At 44.7% G+C, this 13,672-nt stretch overlaps 1 protein-coding gene across 3 annotated transcripts in view; it reads right to left on the reverse strand.

Annotated features, from left to right (window-relative positions):
* The window catches only part of KCNQ5 (potassium voltage-gated channel subfamily Q member 5), a 632,727-nt gene that overhangs the window by 103,686 nt on the left and 515,369 nt on the right, over window positions 1-13,672 (reverse strand). For all 3 annotated transcript variants that reach the window (XM_069599473.1, XM_069599474.1, XM_069599472.1), the window contains exons 6-7: window positions 12,001-12,111; window positions 5,908-6,003 (exon numbers count right to left, since the gene is read on the reverse strand). In XM_069599473.1, coding sequence (XP_069455574.1) covers window positions 5,908-6,003; window positions 12,001-12,111 — 207 coding nt within the window. The remainder of the gene's footprint in view (window positions 1-5,907; window positions 6,004-12,000; window positions 12,112-13,672) is intronic.

Below are 13,672 nucleotides of genomic sequence, written 5' to 3' on the forward strand. Positions count from 1 at the left end.
GTTTTTCATATCTAGGATGATTTTTTTTCAGCATCTGTCCTTCTTTATGACTGCAGCATTACAAAAGACGTACAAGCTCTGTGTCAGTGGTCTGAGTTTACTTTAGGGGCGTCACCTTAGGGTAATGGGATAAAGCCTCAATTCTTTCATGGGAGGGAGCCAAAGTTTCAACACACAGTTTGTTTTCTTTGGGGCCAACTCATTTCTCCAGAACAGCATCTTCTTTTATATATATATATATATATATATGAAATTGCAATTCTTTTCTGAAAGTGTTTTATGTATTTCTTAACTGTGCTGGGTCTTTGTTTCTGCACAGGCTTTTTCTAGCTGTGGTGATGGGGAACTGCTCACTGGTCGAGTGGTGGAAGTGCACAGCTGCTCATTGCAGTGGCTTCTGCTGCTGAGCACAGCCTCTTGGGCACGTGAGCTTCAGCTGTTAGGCACACGGGCACAGCTGCTCCACAGCATGCAGAGTCTTCCCAGGCTAGGAATAGGGCTGGCATCCCCTGCACTGCAAGGGGTGCTCTCAACCACTAGACCCCCAGAGAAACCCTAGAACAGCATCTTCTATCTCTTCCCTCAGGAAAATAAGCCCCCTGTCAGCATTCATTTCACATGCTTATTTCATCCACCTGTCTCTGTTTCCTACAAAGTACCTTGGCTCCACCCTGAACTGGTGCAATCTCTCTAGAAGGAAACTCCTCACATGGAACTTCTGAAGGACCTTGAAATACTAATCCCCAGCCTTCAGAGACATATCTATGAGGCACTGGATACATCCAGTACAGTGGAATTCAGATTCCAGAGCACTGAATTCAGATTCCAACACCAAGGACTTGAGTCCTACCTCTTTCTAGGCTTGTCCTGGGGATCAAGTGACAGAATGGAGTAGAAACACACTGCACCGCAAGAGGCACATCACAAGTCTCAGACATTATTAATATGAGTGGTGACATTGGGTAGGTATTCTAAACATCACTGATAGTTGCTTTCTTTTCCCAGACAGGTCTACTTGAAAGGAAACGTTAACTTAAATGAATCATGCAAAGACACTGATGCAACTAAATTTGTTGCAAGCTGCTGAAGTTTTAAACTTTTATATAAAACCCTGAATTGCTGTTAATTTAGTTGCCTTGCTGTCCGAATGACAGAGCATTCTGGGCCTCTCCAGTGCCCTTTACACAGACAGCAACTCTGGCCCCAAACAGATGAGACTGGTCTTGGCCTTGATGCTTCGTGTGATCAGCAAACCAAGGTAGGTTAATTGGGTAAGAAAATGGATGGATCAGCAAGTGAAGCTTGCTTTTTAATCTAAAGCATGCTTCAAATAAATTCCAATAATCTATAAACAAAGCATAAAGCCCTGACTAGGGGTTACAGCAAGGAAAAACAATGAACATATTCAATAATTTTATTATTATTTTTGAATCTAATAAATTAATTCAAGCTGAATTTGGAAAAGGCAGAGGAACGAGAGATCAAATTGCCAACATCCCTTGGATCATCAAAAAAGAAAAATTTTGCTTTATTGACTACGCCAAAGCCTTTGACTGTGTGGATCACAACAAACTGTGAAAAATTCTTAAAGAGATGAGAATACCAGTCCACATTACCTGCCTCCTGAGAAATCTGTATGCAGGTCAAGCAGCAACAGTTAGAACTGGACATGGATCAACAGACTGGTTCCATATTGGGAAAGGAGTACGTCAAGGCTGCATGTTGTCACCCTGCTTTTCTTAATTTACATGCAGAGTACATCATGCAAAATGTCAGGCTGGATGAAGCACAAACTGGAATCAAGATTGCCGGGAGAAATATCAATAATCTGGAATATCAGTAACAGATGACACCACCCTTATGGAAGAAAGCAAAGAGGAACTGAAGAGCCTCTTGATGAAAGTGAAAGAGGAGAGTGAAAAAGCTGGCTTAAAACTCAACATTCAGAAATCTAAGATCATAGCATCCAGTCCCATCACTTCACAGCAAATAGATGGGGACACAATGGAAACAGTGACAGACTTCATTTTCTTGGCCTCCAAAATCACCGCAGATGGTGACTGCAGCCATGAAATTAAAAGACGCTTGCTCTTTGGAAGAAAAGCTATGACCAACCAAGAGAGCATATTAAAAAGCAGAGACATTACTTCACCAACAAAGGTCCGGCTAGTCAAAGCTATGGTTTTTCTAGTAGTCATGTATGGATGTGAGAGTTGGACTATAAAGAAAGCTGGGTACTGAAGAACTGATGCTTTTGAACTGTGGTGTTGGAGAAGACTCTTGAGAGTCCCTTGGACTGCAAGGAGATCCAACCAGTCCATCTTAAAGGAAATCAGTCCTGAATATTCATTGGAAGGACTAATGCTGAAGCTAAAGCTTCAATACTTTGGCCACCTGATGCAAAGAATTGACTCATTTGAAAAGACCCTGATGCTGGGAAAGATTGAAGGCAGGAGGAGAAGGGGATGACAGAGGATAAGATGATTGGATGGCATCACTGACTCAATGGACATGAGTTTGAGTAAGCTCCAGGGGTTGGTTGATGGACAGGGAAGCCTGGTGTGCTGCAGTCCATGGGGTCTCAAAGAGTTTGACATGACTGAGTGACTGAACTGAACTGAATAAATTAATTACAGTTGGACTGAATAAATTAATTACATTTGGACAGGGCAACAATTGCTTTTTAAATTGGTAGAATCCACTTTGATTTATGAAACTATGATTAGGTTTAAAGGTATTCTTCAACATTTAGAGCTTTTCATTTTAAATTCTGTTTTGTTTAGAATAACACATAGAGCTTTAAGTTATTAAAAAAAAAAAAAAGGATTTTACTCCATTGTTGCCTATCTTGGTACAAGTTCAATTATTGATCACAGTATATGTTACCTTACTCTGTTCCATAAAATAGAAACCTAGAAATTTAAGTAAACTTTGCAATCAGCTCAGCCCCGTTGCTTCCTACGGGTGACATCCAAGGCTGTTCTGGCCTAGCTTTGTATCGCTGTTGGCATAGAAATGCCTCTGGCCCAAAGATTTCTTGCAGGAAATGTAATCTGTTTTCAAGTTCAATTGGAAATTTTTTCCCCCCACAATTTATTAGTTAATAATGATGAGTTAGGCCAGAAATTCCCTCCTATTATTCTCTGTATCTGTCTCATACAGTACGATAGCCAGCATCTGGCTAGTGAACACCTGAGATGTGGTTGGTTCCATCCAGGAGCTGAAATGTAAGCAGCCACCTGCAGCTACTGGCAACTGTGTTGGGGCACAGCTGTCAGCTCTGTCATCACAAGGGATCCGAGCCTCAGAAACTCGGCAGGGGCCTCATATTCCAACAGGACCAGGGATGGCCCAAGATGTTTTCGGACAGAGTCCCCTTTCATATCCACAAATATCAAGGATCTGTACACAGAAGTGTCTACTTTGAACACACGTTGATTGAGAAAATATACAAAATAAAAAAGCGAATAAAACAATTTCACAAGGATCTTCAATAAATTTGATCATTATCCACGCCAACGGCATGGCTGTGCTCCTGAGATCAGGTGTGTGTAACACGTTCCCCAGGTGGACAGGGCTTGTGCTCAAATGGATGCAAGCAACCCAGGGAGTAATTCTGCACTCACAGGCTAGAAAGCATCCTTCAAGAACTGAAAGATGAATACATGAAAGAGGAGTCGAAAGAGAAAAGCAGCAAGGAGAAAAATGCGTTAGACATGTGGGGACACCTTATGGTCAGTTAAGCTCCACAGGGTGGGGGCTTGCTGTTGGGTGTTTTCTGTGTGCTCTGGGGTGCGGACACTCTCCTTCACCACCCGTCATCATTTGGCCTCAGATCTTAAACTCCTGCTATTCAGGGATCTTTCCTTCAGGAAAACAGAGTTTACTGTCTCTTTGGTGCCCCTTTAAAACCTGGAAAGTTTGAATCAGTTCTAAGGAGGTGGATGAAACTGGAGCCTATTATACAGAGTGAAGTAAGCCAGGAAGAAAAACACCAATACAGTTTACTAACACGTGTATATGGAATTTAGAAAGATGGTAATGATAACCCTGTATGCGAGACAGCAAAAGAGACGCAGATGTATAGGACAGTCTTTTGGACTCTGTGGGAGAGGGAGAGGGTGGGATGATTTGGGAGAATGGCATTGAAACATGTATAATATCATATAAGGAACGAGTCGCCAGCCTAGGTTCGATGCAGGGTGCAGGATGCTTGGGGCTGGTGCACTGGGATGACCTGGAGGGATGGTGCCGGGGGCGGGGGGGGGGATGGGAGGGGGGTTTGGGATTGGGAACACGTGTACAACCGTGGCGGATTCATGTTGATGTGTGGCAAAACCAATACAATATTGTAAAGTAAAAATAAATAAATAAATAAAGAAAAAAACCTGGAAAGTTAAAAACTAGAGCCCCTCTGTGGTTCGCATTAGGAGTCACGAAACAGCTTTGTTTAAACACTGACACCCTGATGTCACCACAGAAACAGATGGACTCCCTTCCTGATGTTGCTGAGCCCCTCCTCCCCTCAGCCCACCTCTGCAGGAGGTGCCAGCATCACAGCCACAAGCAAAGGCTGCAGGAGGGCTGCTGTGTTGTGGTCGCTGACCCCCTCGCTCTCCCAGAACCCACAGTGTAAGTGAGAACAACGTGCTTGTTCCTGTTGCGGAAACCACAGCCACCGCCCCAGAGCCTCTGGTTCTGTAGCTCTGGGTCGTCTGCTGCCTGGCAGGGAGGATATTACATAATCATTTCTGCTGTAATTAAATATGAACTCCACAGCATGGATCCAGAGGAAAACATATTTAGTGAAATTTTAACCTGTTTTCCAGGGTGGTTCTGCTCCCCAGAGATATGGAGGAAAAAAGAGAAGCATTCCTTTACTGATGAAGCAAACCCTGAGTTATTGAAAAGGAGATTAAATGCCGAACAACCTATACATTATGAGTTAGCTTCAAGTAAGGTGCTCAAGGGCTTCCCTTGTGGCTCAGCTGGTAAAGAATCCACCTGCAATGTGGGAGACCTGGGTTCGGTCCCTGGGTTGGGAAGATCCCCTGGAGAAGGGAAAGGCTGCCCACACCAGTATTCTGGCCTGGAGAATTCCATGGACTAAGTCCACGTGGTTGCAAAGAGTCGGACATGACTGAGCGACTTTCACTTTTCAATGTGCTCAAACACTGATGGACTCCATAACACCAGTTTCTAAAATAAGTATTTCTAGTTATTGCTGTAGACAGCATTAAAAGTGATCCCCCAAGTACTAAACGTTGACATTCTGAATAAATGTGTTCTTCAGACAGCCACACACACACCTGGCCGCAGAAGGTGAGTACAGTGCAGGCTTTCTGCCCCATCCTGAATGATCAATGGTGTTTCACCAACTAGTTCATGAAACTAGGCCATTCCAGGAGCAGCACGGCCTTGCTAACATCTGTGTGGCCTTTCTTCTTGTTGTTGCTGTGTAGTGGCTAAGTCGTGTCCAACTCTCTGTGACCCCCATGGACTGCAGCCTGCCAGGCTCCTCTGTCTATGGGATTCTCCAGGCAAGGATACTGGAGTGGGTTGCTATTTCCTTCTCCATGGGATCTTCCTGACCCAGGGATTGAACCTGGGTCTCCTGCATTAGCAGGCAGGTTCTTTACCACTGAACCACCAGCAAAGCTCTTGTGGCCTTGCTGGCATGGTTAATGGATGCAAACAAAGCACGGATCATTGACTGAAAATAGATATTACTTTTTCTGTTTGGGAGTGGGGAGCCCGTGACCAAATCCAAGACTGCGCAATAAGTTCTAGCTTCGTGTTTAAAAACAAAACCAAAGGGTAGCTCTTGCAAGTGAGGCCACAGAGAGCATGGTTCCCCACCCAGTACCCCTGCAGGGAGGGCCGTGTTCCTGGGGCACTGACATTTACCTGAATGAGGTTGGCAGCTGGGTTCCGTCTTTTCTCAAAATGTTTCTGGCGGTGCTGTTCTTGTACTTTTAATGCAAAACCTGAGCCAAGAATGCCCTGTCACAAAATACAGAAATAGTGCTTAAAAAAAAATTCCCCCCAAAGCATCATTAAATAATACAAATATTTTAAAAAAAACAACCCTTTAAGAAGAGTCTGAGAAATGACAAACAGTATGCGACCTGTCCATAATCTCATTACTTACTAAACAAACATGATTCCCTCTATTATTATGCCACTGTCCAATGGCAAGTGGTTGGACAAGAAACAGGTCTTGATGTCTGTCCTTCAGGAAATCACCAGGTGCTGCACTCCAGTCTCCTAGGGTGTAGGAGGAGGCCCCACAATTCCAAATAAAAAATGCCTTTGCGTGGCCCTCTCTGTGGCATCTCTTCACACCTAAGTTAGAGAAAACAGGCCTATCCAGTGACAGACGAGGGGGATTTAAAATCGGGAGCTGTTACTGTCTTGTGGATGCGGACTTGGGAGCTATTTTAGCATGCTAATGGCAACTACTACAGTTTATACTTCCCGTTCATGAAAGGGTGGGGGAATGATCTTATTAAATTTTAAGATCTGTTCATGATGCTATAATTCTGCGCCTACCAAAGGAAAGCAAGTGCGGAAGGACAGTTTAGATGAGCCACATAGACACTCAGGCTTGGAGATGTTTCCATTTTGTCTATTTGTCCAGTAAAGATGAGAGCACGGGTCAATGCGAAGCACATACTTATCGTCCCAATTCTTTTTTTTTTAAAGTTGATTAATTCACTCATTAGTTTTTGTTTGTGCTGGGTCTTCATTACTGTGAGGGCTTTCTCTAGCTGCGGCAAGCGGGGGCTACTATCTAGTTGTGGTTCTTTGTCTTCTCATTGCAGTGGTTTCTCTTGTTGTGGAGCGTGGGCTCCAGGCCCGTGGGCTCGAGCCCAGGCTCAGTAGTTGCGGTGCACGGGCTTAGTTGCTCCTTGGCACGTGGGATCTTCCTGGATTATGGGCTGAACCTGTGTCTCCTGCATTGGCAGGCAGATTCTTTACCACCAAGCCACCAGGGAAGCCCCTCTCCTGGGTCTTAATCCTCAGAGTCTTAACACTCGGAGCATGCCTTGCCTTCTTGGTTTTGGCTCACCCATTAGGTCTGGGGGCTGGTGAAACTAGGCCGATCCTTCTGCGTTTATACTGGCTTTTCGGCTGGTTTGCCTTTTTCTGCATCATGTCTCCGTCTGCCAAAATCCTGCTCTCTTGATTTGTCCCCTATTTTCAGTTTGCTTTGGTCTAAATTTGTGGAATCAAGATGCTTCATGCCAGCCTCAGGTCGAGGCTGGCTTCAGAGTTCCCTCAGCTCAGTCTCTGGGCTTTGTCTCTCAGCCTCCACTTTATTGGTGTGGGAAGCAGAGGCCCTCTGCTTTTGAGTCTGGGATTGTACTTGCTAGCTATAAATTATTAGCTTTTTATTAAAGGAATCTAACCCTTAGGTTATAGCCAGGTATCTTACGAGCTGCGAGTCAGTTCCTTGCCGTAGGTAAGGGACGGCTGTTTTTCTTTTCTTTATGTGTTTGAAGTCACTCAAAGATAGTAAGAGCTGTCTGAGGGGGTGGTATGTCTCATCCTGTGATGTGTTAGGTCTCAGTGGATGACAACTTGATGAGGATATTTTGGAGCTCTAGATAACCTTTACTCTTCCTCCTTATCTTGAGGCAGTTTAGTCGCTAAGTCATGTCCGATTCTGGTGACCCTGTGGGCTGTATAGCCTGCCAGGCTCTTCTGTCCATGGGATTTTCCAGGTGAGAATACTAGAGAATTCTCCTTGAAATTCCACAATTCTGAGTACCTCTGTGATGATAACCAGATAATAAATAACTCAGTTATGTTTAAATACAGTTATACACTGATACTATTGCCGTTAATGAGCGGTGACAGACTCCCTCATCAATCAGGACGCACAACTGCACTGTGAAATTAGAAACAACGTCATAGGGTCTGTTTTCCATCGCTCTTTCTCAGCGACTGTCTGATCCTGTCTGAGGTTCTCATCTCACGCAGGTTGTGACTGAACAAACGAAGCTTTATGAAAACCTGGTTTGTAGGGTTTTATTCGTGGATTTTAACATCTCCCTCCATTTAGAGGTTATAAAAATGGCCTTCTGTTTCCAAATCCAAATCAACTCTTAGTTAGTCACAACTCCAAAATTTCCTTCTGTTTCTTAAGACCATTTAGGAAAGATTTATTTATTTTTCTTTTAATGTCATTTTTCATGAAGCTTAAACACACAAGAGACTACGAAACAGCAGAATTTATAGCATATATTTATATTATGTATTTATATTACATGCATAGATGTGTATAATCCACTCATAGGAAGCATAATTTAGTTTTTGTAGAAATTGAATTAACAGCAATGGCTACTATTTTTGAGCATTCATTATGTAAATATGAGGTTCAGAGTTAAATCCCTTTTGGAAAATGAAGACAGGCCCTGCATAACACAAACTGAGCACCTGCCAAGCAAGCTAAAATGTGGTGAAAATCACGCTGGCATTGCTCAGATACACACACTAGTGGATGGCACACGTGGGCTGCAGGCCTCTTGAGCCAGACTGTACATCACAGCAGTCATGACACCATCTCTGCTCATCGTCTGCTCACGGCTCCTGTCCAGTCCTCCGCCATCTCCTTCAGCCCTCAGTTCATATACAGAAACACAGGTCTGTTAAAAATAAAGCCTGCTGTGTAAAACACAGCTAACGTGCCATCCCTTCCAATATCGAGACCGACAGAGACACATTCTCAGAAACTGAGTTTTGTCTTAATTCATTTCCTAAGGTGAGATAATCTTCGAGGTTTTAAGTTTTAGAAGTTCTCCATAAACGTCAGATAGAAATAAGACATCTTGGCAAATATGTAAAATATTTACCCTTGTTATCCTCCAGGTTAAAAGAGCTGATTTGTACCCTGTACTTGGCAAACAGGTTAAAGATATTCTCAGCAAGAGGGAAGCGAGGGTCCGTAGGTGGAGACAGTCCCTCCAAGGCAGTGGGGACTTATGCCACTCATGCTTCTCGGCCGAGAATACAGGAGAACTCTCCTTATCTTGAGGCCCTGGGATGGGGCCTCAGGGAAACAGACCCCAGCCGAGGTGGTGGCTGGCATGCCTGTGTGATGTGCAGGAGAATGCCTCTGTGGTGTACAGGAGAATCCTACTTCCAGGGAAAGACAGGGAAGGTTCTTCTCTTTCTTGGCCCTTTCTTTTCTGGGTGGAAGGCAGGCCCAGCATCCATTCTGACTTTCTTAGCAAAGTGCCCCTGTGTTCCCCTAGTTTCAATCCGACACCACTGCAGCCAGCAAGTGCACTGGACATACTGGTGTTTCTGGCCACCTTTTTTTTTTAAATTTTTTATTAAAGGTAAACATGAACCATCTTTCATTCATTCAGTAAGAACCCAGCACCTACCGTGAGGCTGCAGTGAAATTCTCCATGGTAAAGTCTACTCTGCTTGGCCCTGTGAGGGGATGCTACGGGTGAGTGAGACTTTGATTTCCAACATAAATTGATTTAATTTGCATAAAAAAATCTTAACACTTTATTGGGAAAGCTTCTCAGGAATGATTAATTAGTCTCTGCCCCTTAACCTAACAGCAATACAACTGACTCTGCCATGATGGTCCAGGGTTTCAGGATGGAGACGGGCAACCTGCTGGATGAGATGCAGGCAGTGCTTGGAGATGGCTGACCTTCATGTGAATTGGCCCAGGCCTTTACACCTTTGAACACTTGTCTCTGCTCTCTTCTTACAGGCTCTTTTTTCCGTCCCTTGCTATTATCTCTTCCTGGTGTAGTGTCTGTTCTGCCAGCCTACTTTCACATTGCTGGTTACAATCCTTGAAGAAGTGTGAAACTACAGAACTCACCTTATCAGACTTTCCTCTAAATTAAGCGAAGGTAATGAAAGACTCCGATCTCTCCCGGGAAGACAGCAGACGCTGTTGCCCTGCGAGTGAATTGCCCCGACGTGGCCTCCGCCATGTCTGCGATTCTTCGAGGGATCACATGGGCTGTTACACGTGTGGCCTCAGGATGAGTATTAAACCCAACAGCGACAGATCTTCGGTGCCATCATTTTGGGAAAAAAAGCACAAGACTGCATTTTGCTGTTTGTAAGGTGTTTTCCAGCAGAGAATCTGGCTGTCACGTGGGTGTCTGTTCTACATGGCTGACGTTGTGAATTCACGTGACTCTGAATGGACAGAGGCTTTCTGTCTTTTTTTCCACTTTGTCTCAGCAGGAAACACACATATATTGTAAAAGTTTTCTTCATGACAAACACTTGACTTATGTTATATAATTGATCTTCAAAAACTTTCTTTGGGTGTAATAACTCTTCATATATGACATTAATAAATGTACTCAGGGTCTGTCACGGGCTGACTTGTGTCCAAAATTTACAGGTTGGAGTCCTAATCCCCAGGCCCTCAGGGTACGACCTTATCTGGAGAAAAGGTCTTTACACAAGTGATCAAGTCACAGTGAGCTCATATGGCAGGCCCGAACCCAGTGTGGCTGGTGTCCTTTTTGGAGGAGACTTGGACATGGACAGAGGGAGACACAGGGAGTAGACGGTGTCCATGAGGCCTGGACACATCTCTCCTTTGGGGCCCTTGGAAAGAACCAGCCTTGCCAGCTCCTTGGTTTTCAACTTTCACCTCTAGAACCATGAGAAAGAAAGTGAAGTCGCTCAGTCGTGTCCGACTCTTTGTGACCCCATAGCCTACCAAGCTCCTCCATCCATGGGACTTTCCAGGCAAGATTACTGGAGGGTGTTGCCATTTACTTTTCCAGGGGATCTTCCTGACCCTGAGATCAAACTCGGGTCTCCCACATAGTAGGTGGACGCTTTACCATCTGAGCCACCAGGGAAGTTCCAGAACCACGAGACAATTGAACTATGTTAGGTCAAGCCAGATAGTCTGTGACACCTTGTTACAGCAGTCCTAGCAAACCAACACAATCACACTTGGGGAGCATGAGACCGAACCCAAATTCAAAGTGAGATCTGATACCTGAGCTCATGCATGGTCCCTGGGGACCCTTCTCTGACTTTGGGTGGTCTGGGGTGCAACCACCTAGTCAGCCTGAAGCTGAGCACTGCTTCATGGGAGGGACAAAGGGCTCGGGCAGAGGTGGAGCCCCAGGAACCTCAGCCTGTGGTGCTGAAGGCCCCACCCCCTTGGCTCCTTGGAGGGGTGCCCTGGGGTCTCTCGGGCTGAGGCTGAGAGGTGAGCCTTCCTGTGTCTAGAGCAAGACGGAGGCGCTGGTTCCTTAAGCAGCATGGCGACCACGGCTCTAACACTCCTGCTCCTGGGCTCGTTTCCCCCACGAGGGGTGGAGTGAGCCAAAGAGAGAGCTTGAGGATGGAGGCAAATTGTAATAAATATTTTCACGAACTGCCTTTGAAGACACAAGAGGATAAAACAACCAGAAAGACAGGCTTCATCCACTCAGGGGAAAATAATCAGAAGCTTAAGAGAAGATAAGTGTGCTCTTCATTCTGATACGATACAGAAACTGGTGGTTAACAAAAATCAATGATGACACAAACAATAAATCATCTGACATTTTAAAGACCCTTTAAATCCATGTGCTTCTCACTCAAGTGGATCCGAAGAGGTAAACACTCCACGTGGGCACATGAATCTCTTCAGTAGCTCACATCTCACACACTTAACTGGAGCCATCAGTTTAAGAGGAGGACAGCTTTAACTCTTTATACCTATTTTCAATGTATTAGGAGCATGTTGACTGAGAGGTGATGCCACCTGGATTATTATCAGATCCTAAAGCCCCAGCTGGTAGAAAACTTTTGGGTTAAATGTCTCCAAGGGAAGACCATTTTTATAAATTATCCAACTAGCTATATGTAGAAAAGTCAACATTATATCAGAAAAATGATACCAGTAAACATATAGCTATGTTCCAGGGCATACTGTTTAAAGGAAGCTCATGCTAGTAAACCTCTACAATCCAACTGGAAGTGCTTAATTTTTGCAAAGATACTCACAGCAGGAAGTGCAAAAAAAGAAATGCCCAGGAGTGCGAAGCCTGCTGACAGCAGCCTTCCCAGCCACGTCAGGGGGGTTTTGTCTCCATAACCGATCGTGGTCAATGTTATCTAAAAACAAATAAACAGGACGTGCAGCTTAAGTACTTGAGAGGAAAGTCAGGACTCACGAACAGTTTCCACTAAATCATTATTCAAGCAGTCTGGCTGGCGCATTTTATTACTGTGCTTTAATTTTCCATGACACATAACAGAACCCTTTGCTTAAGGAAGGGAGTAACCTACATACTTGTTCCTCCCTTATAACACGATTTTCCATCTTTCCTAAGTGCATTCAAAGAAAGGCTAGATTAGCAAGTGGATAACCATCAGTGATACAGGAATGATAGCGCCATGGCTTTCAGTTCAGTTCAGTTCAGTTGCTCAGCCATGTCTGACTCTTTGCGACCCCATGAACTGCAGCACGTCAGGCCTCCCTGTCCATCACCAACTCCTGGAGTTCACTCAAACTCATGTCCATCAAGTCGGTGATGCCATCCAGCCATCTCATCCTCTGTCATCCCCTTCTCCTCCTGCCCCCAATCCCTCCCAGCATCAGAGTCTTTTCCAATGAGTCAAATCTTCGCATGAGGTGGCCAAAGTACTGGAGTTTCAGCTTTAGCATTAGTCCTTCCAAAGAACACCCAGGACTGATCTCCTTTAGAATGGACTGGTTGGATCTCCTTGCAGTCCAAGGGACTCTCAAGAGTTTTCTCCAACACCACAGTTCAAAAGCATCAATTCTTCAGCTTTAAGACTGGATCAGTACACAAAACAATAATTTATGTTAATTAAGTCTATCCACTCATTTCCCTGGCAGGCATTTCCTGAAGGCCTGGTGTGTGTAGGGTGCGTGCTTTGATTTGTAGTGGAACAAAAATGAGAGGTGCATGGCTCCTTTCCTGAGACATTTAGGGCATAAGAGGGGAAGTATGTCACACACAAATCATTAAAACACAAAATAGGGCAAGACAGGTATGCTGGAAGCACAAATAATCTGCTGCTCAAATTCAGAGATTAGTACTAGCTTGGGCGAGTTGCAGAAGCTTTGTTGGGAAGATGTCATCATACCCAGGCTTTGAAAGAGGGGTAATATTTTGAGAGATAGAGATGATAGAGTGATCCAGGGAGGGGATACAGATGAACAGCTGCACAGCAGTGGGATAAACAGGGTGGGTTTTGGAACGTGCACTTAGCTGCACTGGAGCTACGCTGATGCTAGACCAGGGAGTGTCTGAGAAATGATCTCTGGGTCTTGTCTCCCTAATGATAAACTGCTCCAGGGGCTGCTTGTGTGCCTTAGAACAGAGTTCTGGCTGTACTCCAGGACAGACGAGGCAAGCCTGACCTGGTAGAATGATGGGGTGATTGACTCAGAACAGCGGAAGTGGGATGGTACGAGGTGGAGCATATCCATTGATCATCCAGAAGGAAGGTGACGACCAAACCAACAGGATTTGAAAATTTCAAGTGAAAAATGTGGCCCCCTAAATAGAAAGACGACAACAAGAAGGAGAGGGTTTGGGAGCAGAGATGAGTGACTTTCAATGACGGCTTTTCAAATATCAGTATGTGGTTGATCAAGACATTCTGTGTGTGTGTGTGTGTGTGTGACCTCAGTCATGCCTGACTC

The sequence above is a fragment of the Ovis canadensis genome, chromosome 9 (genome assembly GCF_042477335.2).
Source record: "Ovis canadensis isolate MfBH-ARS-UI-01 breed Bighorn chromosome 9, ARS-UI_OviCan_v2, whole genome shotgun sequence".
NCBI classification, from domain to species: domain Eukaryota; kingdom Metazoa; phylum Chordata; class Mammalia; order Artiodactyla; family Bovidae; genus Ovis; species Ovis canadensis.